At 54.3% G+C, this 20,517-nt stretch overlaps 1 protein-coding gene across 17 annotated transcripts in view; it reads right to left on the reverse strand.

Moving 5' to 3' along the window:
• Positions 1 to 20,517, reverse strand: part of PPFIA4 (PTPRF interacting protein alpha 4) — a 52,548-nt gene that overhangs the window by 22,908 nt on the left and 9,123 nt on the right. For 6 of the 17 annotated variants that reach the window (XR_010110981.1, XR_612577.6, XM_014342541.5 and 3 more), the window contains exons 2-16: positions 16,854 to 17,486; positions 12,600 to 12,701; positions 11,996 to 12,160; positions 11,638 to 11,712; positions 11,307 to 11,396; positions 10,509 to 10,700; positions 10,082 to 10,228; positions 9,687 to 9,821; positions 7,759 to 7,842; positions 7,326 to 7,457; positions 7,060 to 7,122; positions 6,278 to 6,369; positions 4,165 to 4,273; positions 2,074 to 2,282; positions 339 to 579 (exon numbers count right to left, since the gene is read on the reverse strand). Coding sequence is in view for 11 of the 17 variants with exons in the window: in XM_014342541.5 (XP_014198027.1) it covers positions 339 to 579; positions 2,074 to 2,282; positions 4,165 to 4,273; positions 6,278 to 6,369; positions 7,060 to 7,122; positions 7,326 to 7,457; positions 7,759 to 7,842; positions 9,687 to 9,821; positions 10,082 to 10,228; positions 10,509 to 10,700; positions 11,307 to 11,396; positions 11,638 to 11,712; positions 11,996 to 12,160; positions 12,600 to 12,701; positions 16,854 to 17,087 (2,070 nt within the window). In the remaining 6 variants the exon portion in view is untranslated. Of the gene's footprint in view, positions 1 to 338; positions 580 to 2,073; positions 2,283 to 4,164; positions 4,274 to 6,277; positions 6,370 to 7,059; positions 7,123 to 7,325; positions 7,458 to 7,758; positions 7,843 to 9,686; positions 9,822 to 10,081; positions 10,229 to 10,508; positions 10,701 to 11,306; positions 11,397 to 11,637; positions 11,713 to 11,995; positions 12,161 to 12,599; positions 12,702 to 16,853; positions 17,487 to 19,853; positions 19,900 to 20,517 lie in introns of those variants that run through there. The other 11 variants (XR_010110997.1, XR_008624697.2, XM_055109516.2 and 8 more) reach the window with 4 other exon arrangements.

Here is a 20,517-nt window from a genome sequence, read left to right on the forward strand (position 1 = left end):
AGGCCCGGAGAGAATATCACACCAGAAAAAAAAAAAAAAAAAGCTGGCCTAGAAAAACAAGCCAGGGCTTATTTCTCTGGAAGAAAGGAAGAGGTGAGGGCAGTGGGTGAGTTTCTTAAGCAGTCTGGGCTCATCCAAGGGAGAGGGCAAAGAAGATATGACCTAGGTCCTTCCCAAACCCAGAAGGACGGGCTGGTGGCCTGACATGTCGGGGTCTGCACACACCATGGGAAGAAGATGGCAGGCCCAGCTGAGAGCACGTGAGTCCTACCATCCCTTAAAACCTCCCCCGGTGCAGGGTCCAGTGATGCCAGGCCTGCTCCTCAGCTGCCTCTCACCAGGGTCATGACCCCCATTCGGTCCAGGTCCTGGGCAGCACTGCGGGAGGTGAGCTTAGGTGTGGAGCGGCCGCTGAGTGGTGGGGACGCGCTGGCCAGGGACAGGGCCGTCAGAGAGGTGGGGATGGAACCACGCTTGCGCAGCTGCTTCAGGTTTAGGGCTTCCATGCTGCCGCTGGTTACACGTGTCTCAATCTCCTCCGCGCGGAGCTCCGTGGACTCCTTCTCTTCCTGAATCATCCTGGAAGGGAGGCAAAACCAGACCTCACCACTAGCCCCAGCCAGGACCAGCAGGAGGTAGTGCGGGTCGATGCCTGCACTCGCCACCAAGGACCACATGCGGTGTACACCCGCCAGGCTTTGTCTGTCCCACTGGAGCTTAGAAACACATCTCTTTCTTGTTAGCTTGCCTACTCCCTCCGTTTAACAAAAGCAACTGCTGGGGAAGGAGGCACTTTCGTCAGTGGAACATAAACCATCCTGAAAATCAGAATTCTTGACATACCCCTAACTACAGGGTGGCCTTGAGTCAGGTATTTTGCTGTCTGTGCCTCAGTTTCCCAACATATGCAATGTCTGAAGTGGTATAAGTCAGCAGTTTCCAAGTGTAGGACTTTTAAATGATGCTGACCCCTGGTGGGGTTTTCCCTGTTCCACAGAAAAATGAGAGAAATAATAAAAATGGTACACGTGTGTGCCTGGGAGGCACTCAGCAAGGAGTGCATGCACGCGTGCACACACACACTCTCTCACACACACACACACTCTCTCTCACACACACATGCTCCAGTAAAGATGCCCACTCCCTTTCACAAAGAAGGACTCGCCTTTATTCTGAGTATGTCTTTCTTACTTCAGGAATGTTAAAATGTCCTTTCTTTTGCAAAATGATTGTGATAATAGATAGTCATTATCATTAATGTTTTACTTTGCAAAATAAAAAGCTGGTGGTCCTATGTTTGTACCTTTCTCTCTCTCTCTCTCTCTGTGTGTATGTGTATCTGTGTGTGTGTGTGTGTGTGTCTTCTTTGTAACTCGTCTGTGCAATACATTGAACCATTGAACTGGATGTCCTGTACAGCTTATAAAGCTCTGATACACTCCAGCTCAGATATTGCCCTGCTGTTTGTCATTAACATTAATAAACTCATTAAAAAGGCAGGATAAAGTGAAGGTTTTCACAACGTTCCCTGTCACTGTTTCTGTTTGATGCCTGATTAGGGACAGGAGGCATGGTGCAGTGGACCAAGTTCAGACTTGAGTTTGAATCCTGGCTCTGTCACTTCTGTGTGGCTTTGGGCAAGTCACTTAACCTCTCTGAGTTTCTGTTCCCTTGTCTGTAAAACAGGGATCATGCTGCCTACCTCAGGCACTGTGGTAAGATGGACAGTGACATTTTCAAAGCTCTCACCCTGAGCTAGCCTCAGTAAGCAGGAGCTACACTCTTATTGGTTAAGATCAGCTGCAGGGCTGCAGGAACACAGCCTGCATCCTCCTGAGCCCAGCCACATCGCAAGCCCTGAGAGGGGAGGTGAAGCCTGAGAAGTCCACTAAGGCCCTGCTCCTCTCACTCCGGCACTGGGCCAGCGGGCCTGATGACCCACAGAGGGTCCCTGAACTGTGGTACTCTAAGTTGCAGCTGTAAGAGTTGGGCAAACCCATATAGGGTTTTTCCAACACAAAGGGCCCCCCTGCCCTTCAAGGCACTTCCCAAGCCCTCCAGCCCTGCCCTAACCTGATTTCCTCATTGATGGCATCCAGCTGCTCCTGCAGCATCATGGCCAGGGTCTGGGCATCTGAGTGGCCGCTGGGGGAGACAACATCCGCAGAGCCCACCAGACCCCCTGGCTCATCCTCATCCACGTCGGAGATGTCAGGGTCACTGTCAAAGGCAGAGGCAGCTGCCGGGGCCAGCATCCCAGGCAGTGGAGAAGTCTCCCAGTCCTTAGCAAAGGAGGAGGGTAAAGGAGTCGTAATAAGACACCCAGATAACTGCAGAGCAGGACCCTCCCTACCTCTACCCACCAGCACTGGCATCTCCTGGGAGCTTGCTGGAAATGCAGAATCTCAGGCCGCACCACCAGACCTACTGATTCAACATCTGCATTTTAACAAGACCCCTGGGTGGTTTTTTGGTTTTTGGTTTTTGGTTTGTTTGTTTTTTGAGATGGAGTCTCACTCTGTCACCCAGGCTGGAGGGCAGTGGCGTGATCTCGGCTCACTGCAACCTCCGCCTCCCAGGTTCAAGCAATTCTCCTGCCTCAGACTCCCGAGTAGCTAGGATTACAAGCGCACGCCACCACGCCCGGCTGATTTTTTGTATTTTAGTAGAGACGGGGTTTCACCATGTTGCCCAGGCTGGTAGTGAACTTCTGAGCTCAAGCAATCCGCCCACCTCGGCCTCCCAAAGTGCTGGGATTACAAGCGTGAGCCACCGTGCCCGGCTGACCCCTGGGTGATTTGTTTGCACATTACAGTCTAAGAAATACTGCTCTAACTGTTGAGAAGAGAATCCAGAGAGAGACTGCTTTGGTTTGAATCTCATCTCCACCAAATACTAGTTGTGCAACCATAGGAAAATTTTTTAACCTCTCTGTGCCTCAGTTTCTTCATCTGTAAAATAGGGATGGTAAAGTACTTACCTCATAGATAGCTGTGAGGATCAAATGAGGAAAATACATGTAAAGCCCTTAGCACTGTGCCTGGCACAAAGCAAGCACTACATAAATGCTATCAGTTTCCATCCATACAAACTCAAAGGCTGACTACACCCAGAGAACAGAAAGGCCAAGCAGGCCTGACTAGACAGTCTGCAGAGTTTCAGATCATCACAGGACAGTCTGGTCAACCCTGAGAGGCGGCAGCTTCTCTGAAATCATCCTACAAACCTATCCAGCGGACAAAGGCCCAGAAGAGGGGAGAGTGGAGAACAGAAGAGTAGAGAAGGAAGGAAGGGAGCCAGGGACAGAAAGGTACTCTAACACCCATCCTCTATGACGCAAGCCCCCTAGCTCCCCCTCAGGCTCCTGCAGCCTCTCAGCTCCTGGATAGCTGCTATATTCTTATAAACAGAAAGCAAAGAAGTCAGGGGAGAAAGAAAAAGAGGCACCTTCAGACTGTGACTCCCCCATCAGACTGAGGGTTTCTTAAGGGCAGAATGAATCTTCCCCTGAGACTAGGAGTTCCCTCTTTCTCCATCTATATCTTCTAATACCCCAGTGCTCTAAATGATATTTAGAGGGCCTGGACTCAGGACAGAGCATGACGAATAATCGCACTTTCCCAAAAGATCAAACTCGGCATTTTTCTGCCCCATATCTTTCCTCATTCTCCCCTAATCTCCCTAGGCAGACTCAGACAGCATGAACTCACAGCTGCTTCTCGGAAAACTCCAGGTGCCATCCCAAGGGCCAGTTAACCTGTCATCCCTCCCTCGTCTCCGCCATGAACCACAGCTTTTGTTCCAGAAAGTCTGCCAATTCCATCTTACCCGTGAAGCTCCCCCGCCCCCCACGCCCGACCACCAGATACACACGCCTGCACGCCCAGGCACACGCACACACACTTCAGTGGGGCCTCAGGGACTGTTGGCTGCCTGCCAGCCCCCACCTCTTGCCCACCAGGAGGCCAAGGCAAGCGGGTGGGGGGGGGGGGGGCACAGCTGTTGCAGCTGACGATGGCCTCAACCCCAGGGCTGCAGCTGTCATTGACACAGGGGAGGGAAGGGGAAGGATCTGCCCCACACACCAGCCGTCTGCGTAACTGGAGCCAGGCACGCGGCCGAATTGACCCCAAACTCCCTGAGGAGATCCCTCCACCCCCTCACCTTGGCAGACTCTTCCCTCAATGCCGAGTAGCGGCGATGCACGCCTGGGGGTGCGTGTGTGGTTGTGCCCAGGGAGAACCGCACGTCTGCTGCACTGCCCATGTGCGACCTTGAGCGGTGATGGGGGAGAGAAAAGACAGGCCCTGAGGACTGAGACCCCCAGCTCACACCCAGTGGGCCCAAAGAGTCAAGGGATCTTCAGCTCAGAGAAGAGACATCTTAGCAGGACACAGAGCTGTCACAAATGTCTGAAGGGCTGCCGTGTAAGCAAGAGAGCAGACGTATGCCCTGGTGCTCCAGGGGTCAGAATGAGCCAGGGGAGAAAGTTCCAGAGAGCGGTTTTCCGTCTGGCATAAGAAGGATCTTCTAATGGCAAGAGTTGGCTTACGATGCAACTGGTGGCTTTTAAAAAGTTGAGCTCCCCATCAAAGAGGTATTCGAGCAGAGGCTCTCCGGCCATCTGACACACGTGGCGCAGGAGGGCTCCAGGCACTGGGAGACGTTGGAAGGGATGATGTCTAGAGGCCCTTTTCACTCTGAGGGTCTTTGTTTTTTGGTCTTCTACCCAGCACTTTTCCTCGGGTCTCCCCATAATCTGGACTGAGTCCCTGGTTAAAATTCAAGCCAGGCATACCCCTATGCCTAGGAAGCTTTAGGAGGCCCTAACACTGTCAGAAACACAAGCCAGAGAAAATACTTTGACTGCCCCAAGAGTCTATTCCAACCCTGAGATTTTAGGACCCAAGCAACAATCCCCTGGAATATCTGGAAGCCTCCCCTAGTGATACTTCCTCCCTGTGCCTTCCTACTTGGAACCCTTGAGGGAGTCCAGAGTGAAGGGACACAGTGAGCCTACAACAGACCATACGAGGTCACTGGAGGGAGAGGGAAGTTCCTGCATGTTCCCCTTTTCTCCCTGCAACTCAGCCCCAATTCCACGATGAATCCAATGATTCTATAGTCGAACCCAAGCATTCCCAACCATTAAGAAAAAAAAAAAAGCCAAGCAGTGGCAAATGGCTTGGTGTACTGTGGGCCGTATTTTACTAATTGAGGGGTTGTCTCTTCTGGTCAGGATGGGAGAAGTAGGAGAAATGCCAACTACTGTTGCCTGTCTCCATCCTCTGCTTCCCTTCATACCCATATACAATAATTCCTGGCGAGCGTGGAGATGGCACTTAAGTCTCTACCACCCCAGACACCCGTGGGCTTCTCTTCTTCAAGCTCAACATCCCCTTCCCTATTTCAACCACTGCCCCTCCACACATATCCATATGGATATTTCCATTAACCTTTCTTCATGGTAGTTCATCCCCATTTCCCTGATAGAGCAAGCACATGACCAAAGGGAACGGCAAGGGTTCTGATCTAAGAGACTTTGGTTTGGAGAGAAAACAGCCAAGAGCCATGAATCTTGAGTGGCACCATCCACTTCAGTCTCCCCTGTCTTCACCCCACCTCTCTGGCCTGGGTACTGAGGACAGGCTCGAGGTCTGAATTCAATACCCATCGCTCCACAAAATGTGGGGGAAATCCCGAGGTTCCCTAAACATGGGCCTAATTCAAGCATTAGGAGATAAGCTCCATCTCTCACAATGGTTTCAAGAAAAGGGATGCCAAGTCCATAGGATTGCCATGGCGTCTCAACTTCCAGTAAGGAAGTTTCTGATGCTTCATTCCAATCTCTCCTGCTGCCTTTCTGCCCGCTGCCTGAACTCAGGTGGTCCTTGACTCTCAAGAGAACTGGAGTGAATGGCTCTCCCTGCCAGTGGGCCTTGTGGGACATGGCTAAGCAAGGGATGTGCAGGCCTCTCTCAGGGGTGTGCCCTCTGTCAAGGAAGCAGAAATCATGGCCTATGTCCTACCACAGCGGGGACAGAGCACTGGCTGTCTGATGACTCGCCTCTCAGCAGCCCTCGGAGGACAGGTGTTCCCTCCCAAACTGCCCAAGTAAGCTGGGTGACTCTGACCAAGTTATCTGAGCCTCAGTGTCCCACCCTGAACAGGAGGAGGACCCTGAGGTCCTGGGCAGTCTTTTGTTGGAAGGAAGTCTCCTTCCTCACGGTCCATCAGGACCCCGTCCTGGCATGCCCAGCCTCTGGCGCTGCAGTACCTGGAGTGGACGCCATCCACAAACGGCCCCCCTCGGCCCTTCAGCTGGTCCACCTCTTGGCGCAGCTTCTCAATCTCTTCAGACAGGCGGCCCTGTGCCAGCAGACCCGGGGTGGGGGCGGGAGTGGGGGCCAGGGAGGGGCAGAGAGGGAGGGTGGGAGTCAGAGAGGGACAAAGAGGACAGCAGAGTTGGGGAGAAGCTGAAGAATGTACTGCAAAGTCCAAAGCCAGGGGCCCCAGGCCAGGCCCACAGATGACACCAAAAGAGAAGAGGTCCAACCAGAGAGTGAGTGGAAGGATGGGCAGGGGCAGGGCCAGGAGGGGGTCTGTCTGGGGAGGGCTCTGCTAGCCTAGGCCTGCCGACCCCTCACTACTGCACAGATGCACAGCAGATGAGGCTGGGCAGCAGAGGGCCCCAGCACCCTCTCAGACCTCACAGACATTGCCGAGGCCAGGACGGAGGCAAATCCTCCCAGAATCACCAGGCTCTGGCCGCACCAGGGTTTGAAGCTCCCTCCAAATCCTGGGGTGGAGCCCCTCACTGGGCCCTGCCTCTGTCCACCTCTGCCCTACGCTTCTGGCCTCAGTTTCTTCTTTCCCTGTGGGCAGTAATGCACCTACCATGATGGGCTCTAGTGAGAAATCACGGAATAATGTATGTAGTGCACTAACATATGCACTAACACTGCCAGGTATCAGAGCAGTAGCGTTCAAAGCAGGGTGTCCTTTCCTCCCTGCAACCCGGCCCTCCCAGGCTGGGCAGGGCTGGCCGCAGCCGGGTACCTTGTGGTGGTGCTGCTCCTCAATCTGCCGCTGGGAGCTCTCCAACTCCTGGATCAACGTGTTCTGGAGGAGAGCAGCTGTGAGCCAGGCCCCTGCCTTCCTCTCCCATTCCAGACCTGAGCCTCTGGGTGTGCAGTCTCAGCCCCACCTCTCCAGGCTGGCCACCCACCCCATTGAGACCCCGCCTGCGCCCATCACAGTCCCGCCTCCCCCCTCCCCACACCCAGCACTAACCTCTCGCATCCCAACCCCGCCCCTCTGGGCACCTTCTCCTCCAGGGCAGCCATGCGCTCCTTCAGGTGGAGTTGCAGACGCTCGTTGGACTCGCTGAGCAGCCGATCCACTGTGTCCGACAGCCGCTTGTTGTGGTCCTCATTCATCTTTTCCCGCTGGCGCACCTGCACAGCCGTCTGCCTCGCACCAGGCCGCCCTCCCAGGGAGGACCACCCTCTCCTGCTGGGGTTTGACTCCCTCCCCTGTCCTCTTCTCATCCTCTGGGAGCCCCTCTCTCCAGTCTCCTGACCACCTCCCCCGTCATCTGCCAGCCTCCTCCCACTCTCTGTGGCTGTGTCCCTGGCCAGGCCCTTCCTCCGTGCCCCTTCCACAGACCGCCCTGGGAGCCTGTCCTACGGGAAGGAGGAGGCCTGAGGGCCCAGCCTGGTGCCCTCACCCGTGCCAGGCCCAGCCTGGTGCCCTCACCCGTGCCAGCTCCTGGTTCTTCTCCTCCAGCTGTCCCTCCAGCTGCCGCAGGTGCTCCTCAATGTTGCCATGCCGTTCTTCAGCCTAGGGGCAGGGATGGGTCGGTGCAGCCCGCAGATCTCTGTTCTTCCTGCTCAGGCCCCGCATCCCCTGCACCCTGGTGCCAGGGTGGCCCTGGGGATCATGGCCCCCAGTACCAGTGACGTTCAGCCTCCACTTATCATCTTGGAGCAGGACCACCATCCCCATTGCCTTTCTTCCCAGGTACTTCAATACCTGCCAGGTCTCCCCTGCCTCCTCCTCGCTCAGGCCTAGCCTTAAAACATCCTGAAGCTAGCAGTTCGAGAGACTGTAAATAATCCCCATGCTTCCAGAAAAAGCTCCACTTGAAAGCATGAGCTACCATAAACCTCTACGCCTCCAGATGGATAGAACCACACTGAAGAGCATGGGCTCATGCCACACCGCCTGGGTTCAAATCCTGGCTCCCTCTTACCACCTGTGTGACCTTAGACAAGTTACCAAACCTCTATGTGCCTTCGTTTCCACAACTGTAAAATGTGGGTAATAATAGCACCCAGGCCCACTGGACCATCACAAAGACTAAATGAAATAATCCAAGGTGAACACTGAGAACATAGTAAGCACTCAACAAATGTTAGCCCCGCATGGTTACAGCTCTGCTGTTAAACCAGCCCAGGTGGAGTAGTCTCCCTTCCAGTCATGGATGTCCGGAGATGGAGACCCTACTGTCTCTGCTGGCAAGATATTCTAGAGAGCCACATCTCTTATAGTCAGGAAATCCTTCCTTAAACTCCTCCTGCGATGACCCACTTGACCGTATTAATCATTTCAGCCCATGCCTTCATGTCAGCTTTGGGAGACACTAAAGCTGACTGCTCAGCAGCCCACACATAACATCCTCTGCTGTGATTTCAACCCAATCCTTCATTCCTCGAGGCTGGAAAGACCTCCGAGACCATCCCGTCTAACTCCACCATAGTGATAAGGACACTGAGGCCCAGTTAAGGGAGGGGATGACTTTTCCCAGGTCGCAGAGACAGTCAGTGGCAGAAGCAGTCTTGGTCCTGGGTCTGCTGGGACACAGCCAGGCTGCAGGTTCCGTCCTCGAAGCAGCTGAGCTGCACACTGGCCGGCCAGCCTCTCCCTTCCGAGCACTGTGCCTGGTGCTTCCTAAACACGGGTTTTCTTCTCGCCACGGGTTCGAAGATCCCATATGAGGCTGACCAGCTGAAAACACTCCTAAATTATTTTGATTAACCCCTGCATGTCTAAATCCAGGCATTTACCTGGCTCTTCCAGAACCTATTATGTTTTCAGCCAGCACACCTCTCAGGAATTACTACTTCATAAAGTATCCATTAAATAAAATTGTATTCTTTTTTCTTCATCCTAAAACTGCAGCCTTCAAACAACCAGGAGCAGTCCCTAGATCTAGAAGCTTCAATTTGGCAATCAAAGATGTACTCAACCTAACTCTCACCCCTTTGCCCTTCAGGGATATATATACCATTTCTCTTCTAAGGTTTCATCTTTCCAGAGATGAAAGTCCTAATCTTTCTGCTCCAGCCCCAAGTGAAAGAAAGTATTCACCACAATGGTGTAGAGGATTAAAAAAAAAAAAAAAAGAAAAAGAAAAACACTTTGCATCAACATAGTTTCTTCTCCTTCAAGTACTTTTACACCCCTTCTTATGAGATTGTCACATCCCTGCAGGGTGATGAGGACAGGGATTACTCTTCCAACTGACAGGCACAAGGCAGTGTGCTCCCTGGAATCACACGGCGGGAAGCAGTTTTCTGGCTCCTGGCCCAGTGCGCCTCCCACGCGCTCCCTTCCCTGCCTGGCTCCCTGAGAGCTCAGAACATGGGGGACAGAGGCAGATCCCAGGCCCCTGGCCCACTTGCCTTGGTGAGGGCTGCAATTCTCTGGGCCAGCTCAGCCTCCACCTCTGGCAGCGTCTCTGCCTTGCGCATCGTCTGCTGCAGCTTCTGCTCTGCTACCTCCAGCAGCTCCTGCAGGTGTCGGGCCTTCTCCTCACACTAGCAATGTGGGGGTGGTGAAGTGATTCAAAAGGGAGCACTGAAGCCCCCACCCCCACCCCAGCCTCAGCAGAGAGCAGATGACAGGTCAGAAGCAGCAAGGGACAATCTTGGTTGTTGGCTGCCCGAGACGCCTGACTTCCCCTTTCAAAGGGTGACCTGCAGGACCCCAGGGGCTCCTCAGCCATCACCAGTAGGTTCACGAGGACACCTCCAGGGCTAAGTACAATGCCCATCCCCACCCCACCCTGAGGAGGTACCTGGCGGTGCAGGGACTCCTTGTTGGCCAGCTCATTCTCCAGCTTGTCATTGAGGTCATGGATGGATGTTGCCTCACGCTGAGCAGCCAGGTAGCGCTTCTCCAGTGTAGTAATCCGCTCTTCCATGTCCTCCTTCTGGGCCAGAGCCTGGGAGAAGAGGGGACAAGAAGGATGGTAACCAGCCTTTCCTTGCCCCCATCCTGTCTACACCTCCCCACCCACACCTGGCTGATTGGAACCCATTAAGGGGCATGAGCTACACTCTCCTGTCAGTTTCTGGCTTTGACCCACCCCTTCCATGACCGCCCCCCACAATGGAGCCAGGCAAGGAGGCAGGTGTTCAGTCTCACGCCCCACAGCCTTTGCCTGGCTCTCCCTCCACACGCTCCACAATGAGGTCACAGAGCAGGCCTGCGCCCTCACACACCTCCCGGAGGTCCCGCTGATGCTTGCTGCTCAGCTCCTCCGACTTGATGAGGTCCCGGCGGGCCGTGCCCAGGTCCTCCTCGAGTTCAGTCACGGTTGTTGTTAGGGTGACCAGTCGCTCCCGGGCCTGGCTCAACTCAAAGTTCTGCTTCTCCAGGAGCTCCTGCAGCTCCTCTACCCGGCCCGTATCCTCCTCCAGGGATAGGGACAGTAGCTCTGTGAGTCACAGCAGCATCCCACCCACCCCACTCCCCTATCCCAGGGGTGGAAGGAGGAACAGCACACCCAGAGCAGGTCAAGGCTCTGCCCCCAACATCACAGCACTCCTCTGGCTACAACTGCCTCCCTCTGGGCCCCAGGAGGTCACTCCTGACAATGACCAAACACCTTGCTATCCTTTGTCTCTCTTGAAAAACAAGTTTCTAGTTTTATCTGCTATGCCAGCCTCTTGTAACCCAGAAAGGGGCATGACTGGGGGAACAAAGGTTCAGACAGAGAAGGAATCTTGCCTGATGCTGCCACATGAGGCAGATGGTGCCTAACAATTCAAGCAGACAAGCGTATGATGTGCCCAGCATGTGTTGGGCACTAAAATAAAAATCTACAGATTTCATTGCAGATGGGGTAGGGAGAAGAAGAAAAGAGAAGGGGGAATATCAGAGAAAGCCTCAAATTTAATTCAAGCAGTTAGTCTACTGAACTAAGGCAGAGCCGGGCCTCCAACCTCCCACCTTGGGGACCTCCAACCTCCCACCTTGGGGAGCACATGACCCCTGCTACACAGCTCCCCATGACCTACCTTCCACAGGCGTTTCGGTCCCAGCTCCACAGTCCCCTCCTCTTCTGCCGCTCCATCCCGCACCCCTGCCCCCTGCTGCAGGGCAGACACCTGTAGGGCACAAGCCCAGGGCAATAAGTCAAAGAGAAGAGAACCTCCCATACATTCCAGACCCTTCCAAAGCCCCTGTCTTAGTTAAAAAATGTCTCCTAGAAAGAGGTGCTCAGCCTAGCTTTGCCTAGCAGCTTCCAGCCATGGCAGGGAGAAATCTGACAAGAAACAGAGTAGGGCACAGGGGTGAACCAGCCTGGACTTCCAGGAGCTGCAGACTGAGGGTGTGCAGGCAGATTACCTGCTGGTGGGCACCTGCCAGCTGCTCCTCCAAGGTGGTGACTCGCTCCAGCGCTGCCCGGAGCCGCTCTCGCACCTGCTCGAGGTAAGGGGAGATGGAGGAAGAAAGGGGGACCCCACTTGAGTCAGGCTGGAAGAGACTGGGCTTGGTCTACCACCACCGAGCATGAGGACAGTGAAGGGCCTACTAAGCAGCACATTTGCATGAGGGAGCCTAACAAGAGGACCTTGAAGTTAAGACAATGTTTGGAGGGAGCCAGTGCTCCCTAAATACCGGATGTGGAAATCTCAGAGAAGGGACACATGGGAGGCTCCAGGGCAGCCTGGCTGGATGTGGGGGCTGGCGGGCAGGTGGGCACCTTCTCATCCAGGGCCTTGTGGTGCTCAAACAGTGACTTGAGGGCCTTCAGCACCTCCACCTCACTGGAGACCCCCGAAGGTGACTGGGCCTGGCGCTTCACCACAGTCATCCGCAGTGACCGTTCATGGCGGGACACCAGGCACTCCAGATGTTCCAGAAGCAGCTGGCAGGGAGAGCAGGGGAGGGTGAGAGGGAGGGCTGTAAGCATGTGCCCCAGGGGCTACAAGCAGGGTCCACGTGATCACCGAGCAGACATGAGTACAGCCACCCCACTGTGAAAACACTGAAATACTTCCAAATGGGCACAGAGCTCCTGCCCCAACTGATACTACTCAAGGTGACTGCCCCGGCCTCTCCCCAGGACCCTGAGCTTTCTGTGAACCAGTAACTACAGGTGGAGAGCCCAGCACTGGTGGTTAAATGATGTAACTCTCACCCCAGGATGGGAAACAGGAAGAGGGAAGGATGGGGCTTGAGCTAAGACTGTGCCTGGCCCCACTCTTGCCTGCTCTCTTGGTCAAGGTGTTCACAACACACCCCCATACACACACACACACACACACACATGCGCGCGCGCACGACACAAGGTCATCCCCACTTACCCGTGTGTTATTCCGTTCTGCTTTCAGTTCTGATATCTCTTCCTCCCGCTCTAGAAGCTGCTCCCGACACATGCTCAGCTCCCGGGTTAAGGTGGCAAATTCCTGAAAACCCCCAAGGCCCCTCAGTGCTTCGGGATTCACCCCCAAAGCAGTGTCCTGCACGTGCAAGTCAGTGGTGGGATCCTCTCACCCATCCCTTACTTCCACCACCTCCCCCACAAAATCCCAATCCATCCACACTGCAGGTCAGTAAACCTGTAGCTAGCATGTGCTTCTCCAGAGGGGTCCACATCTCTGGGTCCTCCATGCATTCCATGTGTTAGAATCCAAGGGAACAGAGTTGTACACAAGAGTGAGAAAGTCACTGAGTCTGCTCTGCAGACCCTTCCCCATCCAGCCACCAATATGACCAGATTACATCCTCCCTCCCACTTGGCATTTCCATTTCTCCAGGAATTCAATGACATTTTCCTTTAGAAACTGATGGAGGGGAATTCTGCTTCTGGTTTGGTGGATTAAGGTCCAAACAGAAACTGATGGATATGAAAGAAGGAAGAGAAGGCCCAGCACAGTGACTCACGCCTGTAATCCCAACACTTTGGGAGGCTGAGCTGGGCAGATCACCTGAGGTCAGGAGTTTGAGACCAGTCTGGCCAACATGGTGAAACCCTGTCTCGACTAAAAATACAAAAATTAGTCAGGTGTGGTGGCGCACACCTGTAATTGCAGCTACTCCAGAGGCTGAGGCAAGAGAATCACTTGAACCCGGGAGGCGGAGGTTGCAGTGAGCTGAGGTGGCACCACTGCACTCCAGCCTGGGCGACAGGGTGAGCCTCCGTCTCGAAAAATAAAAATAAATAAATAAAAGAAACAGGGAAGAGAAAGAGCTTTTGAAGATAATGCCTGCATGAGTGCCCCAGGGAGCTCTTCCAGCCCCATCCCAAGGCTTTGCAAACTGCAAGTAGCGGGTGAAATAAGCAGATCAAAGGACCTACCTACATAGGAGCAAGAGAGTATGCAGACCTGCCCAGTCAGGCTTTCTAGGAGCCCTGCTCAACCAAGCAAGGGCTACGTCCCAGCTCCTGATGCCAAGGCAGTTGCCCTGGCTTTACCAAATATCCATGTACCAAGTATCACTTCTAGAGGGACCCATTTCCACACTGTCAGGCCCAGATAACTTCAGAGACCTTGCCAGCCCACCCTCCCCCATCAGGACAAGCATACAGGGGTGAGAGACTGCTCCCACATTCCAGGCTCATCATATCCTGTTTAGCTAAACATCACCTCCTTCCAGGGAGGTTTTCAAATGAGTGGCCCCAACTCTGTGGATGTCCAAGGTCTAAGAGCGATGCAACAGGCCTCATCCCTGTCCTAACCTGCAGCCTCCCTCACACACCAAGGATTCATGACCAAAGGAAGAACTCCCAATCCCCTCTCATCACTCCAGATAGGGCAAAAGGGGCTAGAAGGGTTGTGGGAGGGCAGAAGGGACAAGAGATGCCAGAGCATGAGAAACCATGAACCTCTGACATTATTACTCAATTACTGCCTTTCTGTCAGGGCCATGGCCAAAGGTGGTCAAGGTCAAGCATCTCATACTCCAGAAGCCCAGGCCTGATGCTGTCTCACCCCTCAGCTTATGCACAAACACAGTCACACTTTCACAGGCACACACAGTCATGTACACATGCTTGTAACCAGAGACAGGGCTTGAGAGCCTGCCACCCAGCCCTACACCATGACACCACCACCAAAAGGCTGGTGCTGCCCCCTCTCCTGGCCTCAAGCTCAGCAGCTGTCTTATCTCCCCCCACCACAGGATACCTGTCCCCTCCCTTCCACCTCTAACCTATCTGACACCCTGCTGTCTACAAATCTCCCAAAGCACAATGCTGTCTACAAACATAGGAGACGGTCTCCTCTGTCACCCAGGCTGGAGTGCAGTGACTCAATTTCAACTCACTGCAGCCTGGACCTCCCGGGCTCAGGCGATCCTCCCACCTCAGCCCCACGAGTAGCTGGCAGCATAGGCATTTGCCACCATGCCCAGCTAATTTTTGGGATTTTTGTAGAGATGAGGTTTTGCCACATTGCCCAGGCTGATCTTGAACTTCTCACCTCAAGCAGTCCATCCACCTCAGCCTCCTGAAGTGCTGGGATTACAGGAGTGAGGCACTGCACCCAGCCTACAAATACAAACTTCTTATCCTGGTTTTCAAACTTCTCTCTCATGTCATTTCCATATCCCCTAAGACCCAGTCAACCTGGATCACCTGCTGCTTCTAAACACCAGCATGCCTCCCTAATATCACATCTTGGCTCAGTGGACTCCCTCCCCCTGGAAAAACCTCTGTCACCACCCGATGAAATCATAATCATCCTTCAAAGCCCATCTCAAAGGATACAGCCTTGCTGGGAGCTGTCCAGACTCCCCACGGGGAGGCTCTCTCCCTCTCCTGAAAGCCATTTGGAGGAGTGGTCAAGAACACCAACTTGGGAGTCCATCATTCAACCACAAATATTTGTGAGCACCTATCATGTACCAGGTCCTGTGCAGGTCACTGGGGATATAGTGACAAGAAAGACACAACCCCTGACCTCATGAAGCTTCAGTGTGGGAAGTCAAGTAGGCCTGGGATCAAATCTCAGCTCTGCCCCTGTTAGCTGTATGATCTTGAATAAGTTATCTAATCTCTCTGAGCCTCATTCTCTGATCTGTAAGACAGAGGTAACAGTCCTCCCTCCAGGTGCTGGTATGAGAGTCAAATGAGCCAATGTATAGAAAGCACTTAGCCCAAGCCCATCAAAAGCAGCTATTTTTATCACTGATACTGTGCTTAATAACCCTTTTGGGCCTCTCTTATCTTCCTCTGCATTCTCTCCGGTCACATGGATGGTGTATCTCCTTCCTAGTCTATGAGCTCCTTGGTGGCAGGAACTAGTTCATTCACTCTAGGGCAAGTTCAGAGCCTCGTGCACAGTGAAAGAGGAGGTCCCCACCTGCCCACCCAACTGCTTCACCAGGGCTCTGTATTCTTGTCCACCAAGCATCACTTTTGTGTAGGAAACTCACCCACTCAGGCCCAGCCCTGGTTCTCTTCCCCACACACCGGGAAGGGCCTGGCGCTGAGGCTTGAGCTCTTCGGCTCCTCAGGGCTGCCTTCCCAACCCCAGCAGCGCCCCCACTGGGTCAGGGTAGGCTATGCCATGTGTCCACAGCTGGCTTTCAATACCCATCTCTCTGCTCATACGAGGGGCAGAGAGGGCAGGATGTTCCCACAGTCACTGTGAGCACTGTCTCACAGACACACAACCCCCAGCCCTCTCTGGGTCTGGTTATCAGGCAGAGTTCACAGCTTCTTTGACAAGCAGCAGCTAAACAGCCCAAGAACCAAATCATCCAGGCTCCTGCTCCCTCCTGCATCCCCAGAGCATGCGCCATGCCTGGAATATCTACCAAGTGGGTGATAAGCAGGCACCAGCAGGGAGCTCCCAGGCCAATGCAGTGAGGGAGAAATAGGTGCAGTGGTGAGAAACTTAGCCCCAGGCTCAGTTCCTGCCTCCACCACACACTACCTGCATGGCCACGAGCAACTTACTCATCTCCCCAGCTTTAGTTCCATGATTTGTACAATGGGATGATGGTGGTAACAGCACCAACTTCAGGGTTGTAAGAGTTTAGTGAGAGAATCCTTATAAAGCGCTTGGTCCACAGAAAGGACACAGTACACGGGACTACAGGACAGCTGGTGGTTGTGCTGTTGAGTGCGAGACAGGATGTCGAGACATCCGGCAACTAGATTCAGCCCTGCCTATCATCTTCCATGTGATGTCTCTTGCTTTTTTGATCTATGCAATAACGGAGCTGGACGAGATGACCTCTAAGAACTCACCCATCTCTACTGTCTGTGATTCCCCACCCACCTCCAAGAATAGGGCACTGGAGAGGAGTATGCAGGGAGGAGGTTTCTTTCCAGTCTAGGGTGCCACCTACTGGCCGCCTGAGCTCACTGTAGCTGACACCTATGGCTGCGTTTTTCTACCCATATCAAATTCCATCCATTTCACCTTCCAGACTGAGGAGCTTGGGAGTGACAGGGAAAGAATTCAAGTAGAGAGATGAAGGAGAGTAAATGCTCAGTGAATTCCAATTCTTGATATGCAAATAGATGCAGATGAGCTGAGGGCCCAGTGGATCTAGCAGGGCTAGAGGAGGGAAAGGGGTTAAGAGAGACGCAGGCCTTCGGGCCTTACCTGGGGGAGGGCGGAGTTAAGGTGGCGCTGGAGCTGGTCCCGCTCGTGTAGGGCATCCTGGAGCCGGCTCTGTGTGGCCGCCAAGGTCTCCTGACTCTCCCGAAGAGACTCCAGCAACTTCTCCCGCTCGTCCAGCATGTTCACCATCAGCTGCTCGAAGTTGGCGTCAGCATCGGCGCCATGAGGGGGACCCAGGGGGTCCCCCTCATTGATTGTGGGCATCACCTCACACATGGTGGGGGTTGGCAGGGCCTTCTCAGCGTCAGGGGACAGGGAGGGACTCACAGGGTTGGCACCTCCAGGGGAACCCAGTGCATGGGTCTCAGAGTGGGCAGTGCCAGGCGAGTGGACAGGTGGGCAGGGGCTTCTCCCATAGCATCAGTTGCTTTTGCTCTGAAAGGGGCCTGGGGTCTGGAGTGCCCCTGTGGAACCGAGCCAGAAGGCCTGGCTTAACTTCTCAGGGCTGGGGCTGGGTGCCCTGTGTCCCCAGACATGCAGACAGCAGCCGAATGTGGCCATGACAGGCAGGGACAGCAGGGCTGGAAGATGGCCCTTCTCTTAGACTGAGTGCCGGAGGCTGGCAGAGTCCCAGCTGGATCTAGCGACACCCATCGTTTCTGGAGGGCAGTGTGTCTGTGGGAAAAGAGACTGCTGTGAGTACCAACTGGGTGGAGAAGGGCATCAGGGGAGGGGGTGGAGCAGAGGAAACAGGACCTGAACTAGAACGTGGGGGAGGAGAGGGAGGTGCTGGCGCATGCCCCTTCTCCAGGCTTACTCACTCTGATGGCACCTCCTTAGTTCTCCCAAGGAATGCACATGCCTACTGCCCAGCCTCTGCCTCCCCCTGCTCCCCACAGCTGTCAGAAGTGCAGCCGCAGTGGCAGTGGTTCCCCTACCCACGTGGCTCACTGGCCAAATATAGAAATGATTCAGTCAGCGGCAGGGGAGCAGCCGGCAGGATGCCCAGAGTCCTCCTGAGACCTGGGGGTTGGAGGGGAGGAAATAGGGTCTCTGTGCCACCCCCAACCTTTTCCCCATCACTTAAGCCAACCAAGGCAAATGCAGATGGGTAGAAAGGACTCTTAGTGGGAGTGGCTGTGAGTCCTAAAGGCTGGACTCTTGGGGTCCTAGGAAACAGGGGCAGAGTAGTTCCTGCCCTGGATACTGGCACAACATGGCTAAGGGTTTGGAGAGGCACAGACTGGGTACTGGGGCAGGCAGAGAGCCCTGACCTGCTACATTGCCCATAATTCAGGGAGAAGGCTCTGGCTCAAGTCATTCCCCACTTCCAAAACCTGCCAAGGAGGACAGCATGCAGGCCTAGCAGACAGCAGGCTTGGATTCGGAGTTCACAGCCTCCTACCTTTGCATCAGAGCTGGGACTGAATGATGGAAAGGAACCCAGGGGTGATATAGAGGTGCAGGGTGCCACTCTCCTAGGGTGGGGCTACAGTGTGGCCCCTATCATGGCTGAGAATCTGCTCTCTTGGCATCATTACCCATTGCTGACACTGCAGAAGTCACCAGTGAGGTCAGTTAGCATGTGCATAGCCTGGCTCTGCTGATACGTTGAGCCTGGCACAGGAGCCCAATGGTCAGAGCAAAGGAAGCCGGCGATGAAGTAACACGAAAGTAATGAGAAAAAGGCCGCATGCAGCTAGGGATTTCTCTGCCTACAATCAGATTCCAACCTCCCTGTCTACATTAGAAAGCTACCACCTTAGTCGTTTTTCAGAGAGGACTGTCTTCAGAGGTCCCAGTTGCAGGACAGAAGGGGTGTGAAGCCCCCAGCACAGCAATAGGCACACTGGAGGTGGCCCAAAAATGTTGTTTTCCCTCCTTCCGCTCTCTCTTATCTTATGGGAGACACAATGAAAGCCTTCTGTCTACCCTCGGGGTGAGAATAACAGGCAGACTAGGAGGGTCAGGGTGGACAAGAAGCATCAGGACCCAGTGTGAGGTGAGAGGTCAGACACTGCACAGGCCTGTGGCAGGACTGAACCCAGCAGGGAAAACAGAGAAGGGCCGGGCCTCTCCTACCTGGACCCCCTCCCCAGAGTACTGATGCTCTAGGCAGAAACAGGGGAAAGGAAGAGGGAGACTAGGGAGCAATGTGGGGTCTAGATCCGAGGAAAGTTAGTGCACCAGCTTGAAAATTCAGAGCTCACACTCGCAGCCCTTCCCAGAGGGGCGCAGTAGTGCAAGCAGGCACGTGGGCATGCACACACACATGCCCCAAGATAGAAACACAGAGACCTAGAACAGATACACATGTGGCCACATACACACTCCCATGCATAGAAACTGGACACAAACTCTGGTCAAGGGGATCCTTCCCCAAGCCAGACAGCCACTGTGGAGGGGAGGGTCCCAGAAGGCTACAGAAGTAAAAAGTAGAAGCTTGGTCTGCCTCCTCCTTTCCCCAACACTGCTGCTGCCAGGGCAGCCTACTCGCACCTCCCTGCTCCTCAGAGCAGCTGGGAGTGGAGAGGAGGGGCTGCTGCCCCAGTCTGTCCAGAGCTGCCATCTCCCTGATGCTGATAACAGCCATTCCTCCAATTCTCCCACCCACCATGCCCAGGTCCCTCCACCCTGAATGCTCCAGCCCTGAGGCTGAAAGGCCATATGGCCCCAGCCTACCCCTCCAAGCTCATCCACATCCAGGCCCACCTCCCCATCTTCCCCCACCCCTCCACACACACCAAGATGCCACGAGAGGCCAAAAGAGAAGACTAGGCTAGGGAAGGGGCCCCTTGTGGCAGAGGCTAACTTTGGAGAAGACTGTAGTGTGCCAGGAAGGAGCTTAGGTATCCCAGGAATGGCCCCAGCCCAGCAGATCCCCAGGCAGCCCGTAGCATAGCATAAAGGAAGAAGCCCAGAGCAGGGACTCAGGAGACTGGGGTACAGTCCTGCCACAGACCAGCTGGCTGACCTCAGGCTTGTTATCACCTACTGAGGCTTCGGCTACAAGACAAAACCCACAACCCTGGTTTTGCCTACCTTAGAGGGATGAGATCATGGCTGGGCAGCAAATGAAGAGTAGAAAGCACCCTGTGATTGCACGGGAATGTGAATTACCTTAGTGTTGGCCACCTGTGGGTGGAGTTTTTAAAGCTTCTTACAGGAAAGGGGCTGGAGAAGTTCTCAGGAAGGAAGAACAGGACCTCAGGCTGCCCACTGTGAGGTACTGGCTATCTGGTCCAACTTGGCCTCCCCAAATCCTCCTGGTCATTTTAGCAACTGAGAAGCTGGCTTTGGTTGCTTCTCTTCTCACTAGCCCTTTCCTGGCCTCTCTCTAAACCAGGTGCCAGCGAGCAACTCCACTTCCCCTGGCCAAATGGCATCATGTAGAGCTGGTCTGAAGATAGCCCAGAGAGGACTGCCAGGCAGATGCCCCTGAGATGACTGTCCAGGACCTCCTGCCCCTGTCCTGTCTGCTACACAGAAACAGTGAGCAGAAGGGAGCCCCAGGACAGCCACGTGGGGCACCTGGCTCCTTCCAGCTCCTTCTGGCTCCAGGGCCGTCTTTAAATAGCGCAATTATCATCTCAGCCTAACAGAAGCCTCCTCAACTCCCGCACAATTTCTAAGTAACACTCACAGGTCCTGATTCAGAGGCGAAAGCTGCCAGTCCCCAAAGCAAGCATTTGCAAGGGGCTTTGCC

This window comes from Pan paniscus, chromosome 1 (assembly GCF_029289425.2).
Source record: "Pan paniscus chromosome 1, NHGRI_mPanPan1-v2.0_pri, whole genome shotgun sequence".
In the NCBI taxonomy this organism is placed as follows: Eukaryota; Metazoa; Chordata; class Mammalia; order Primates; family Hominidae; genus Pan; species Pan paniscus.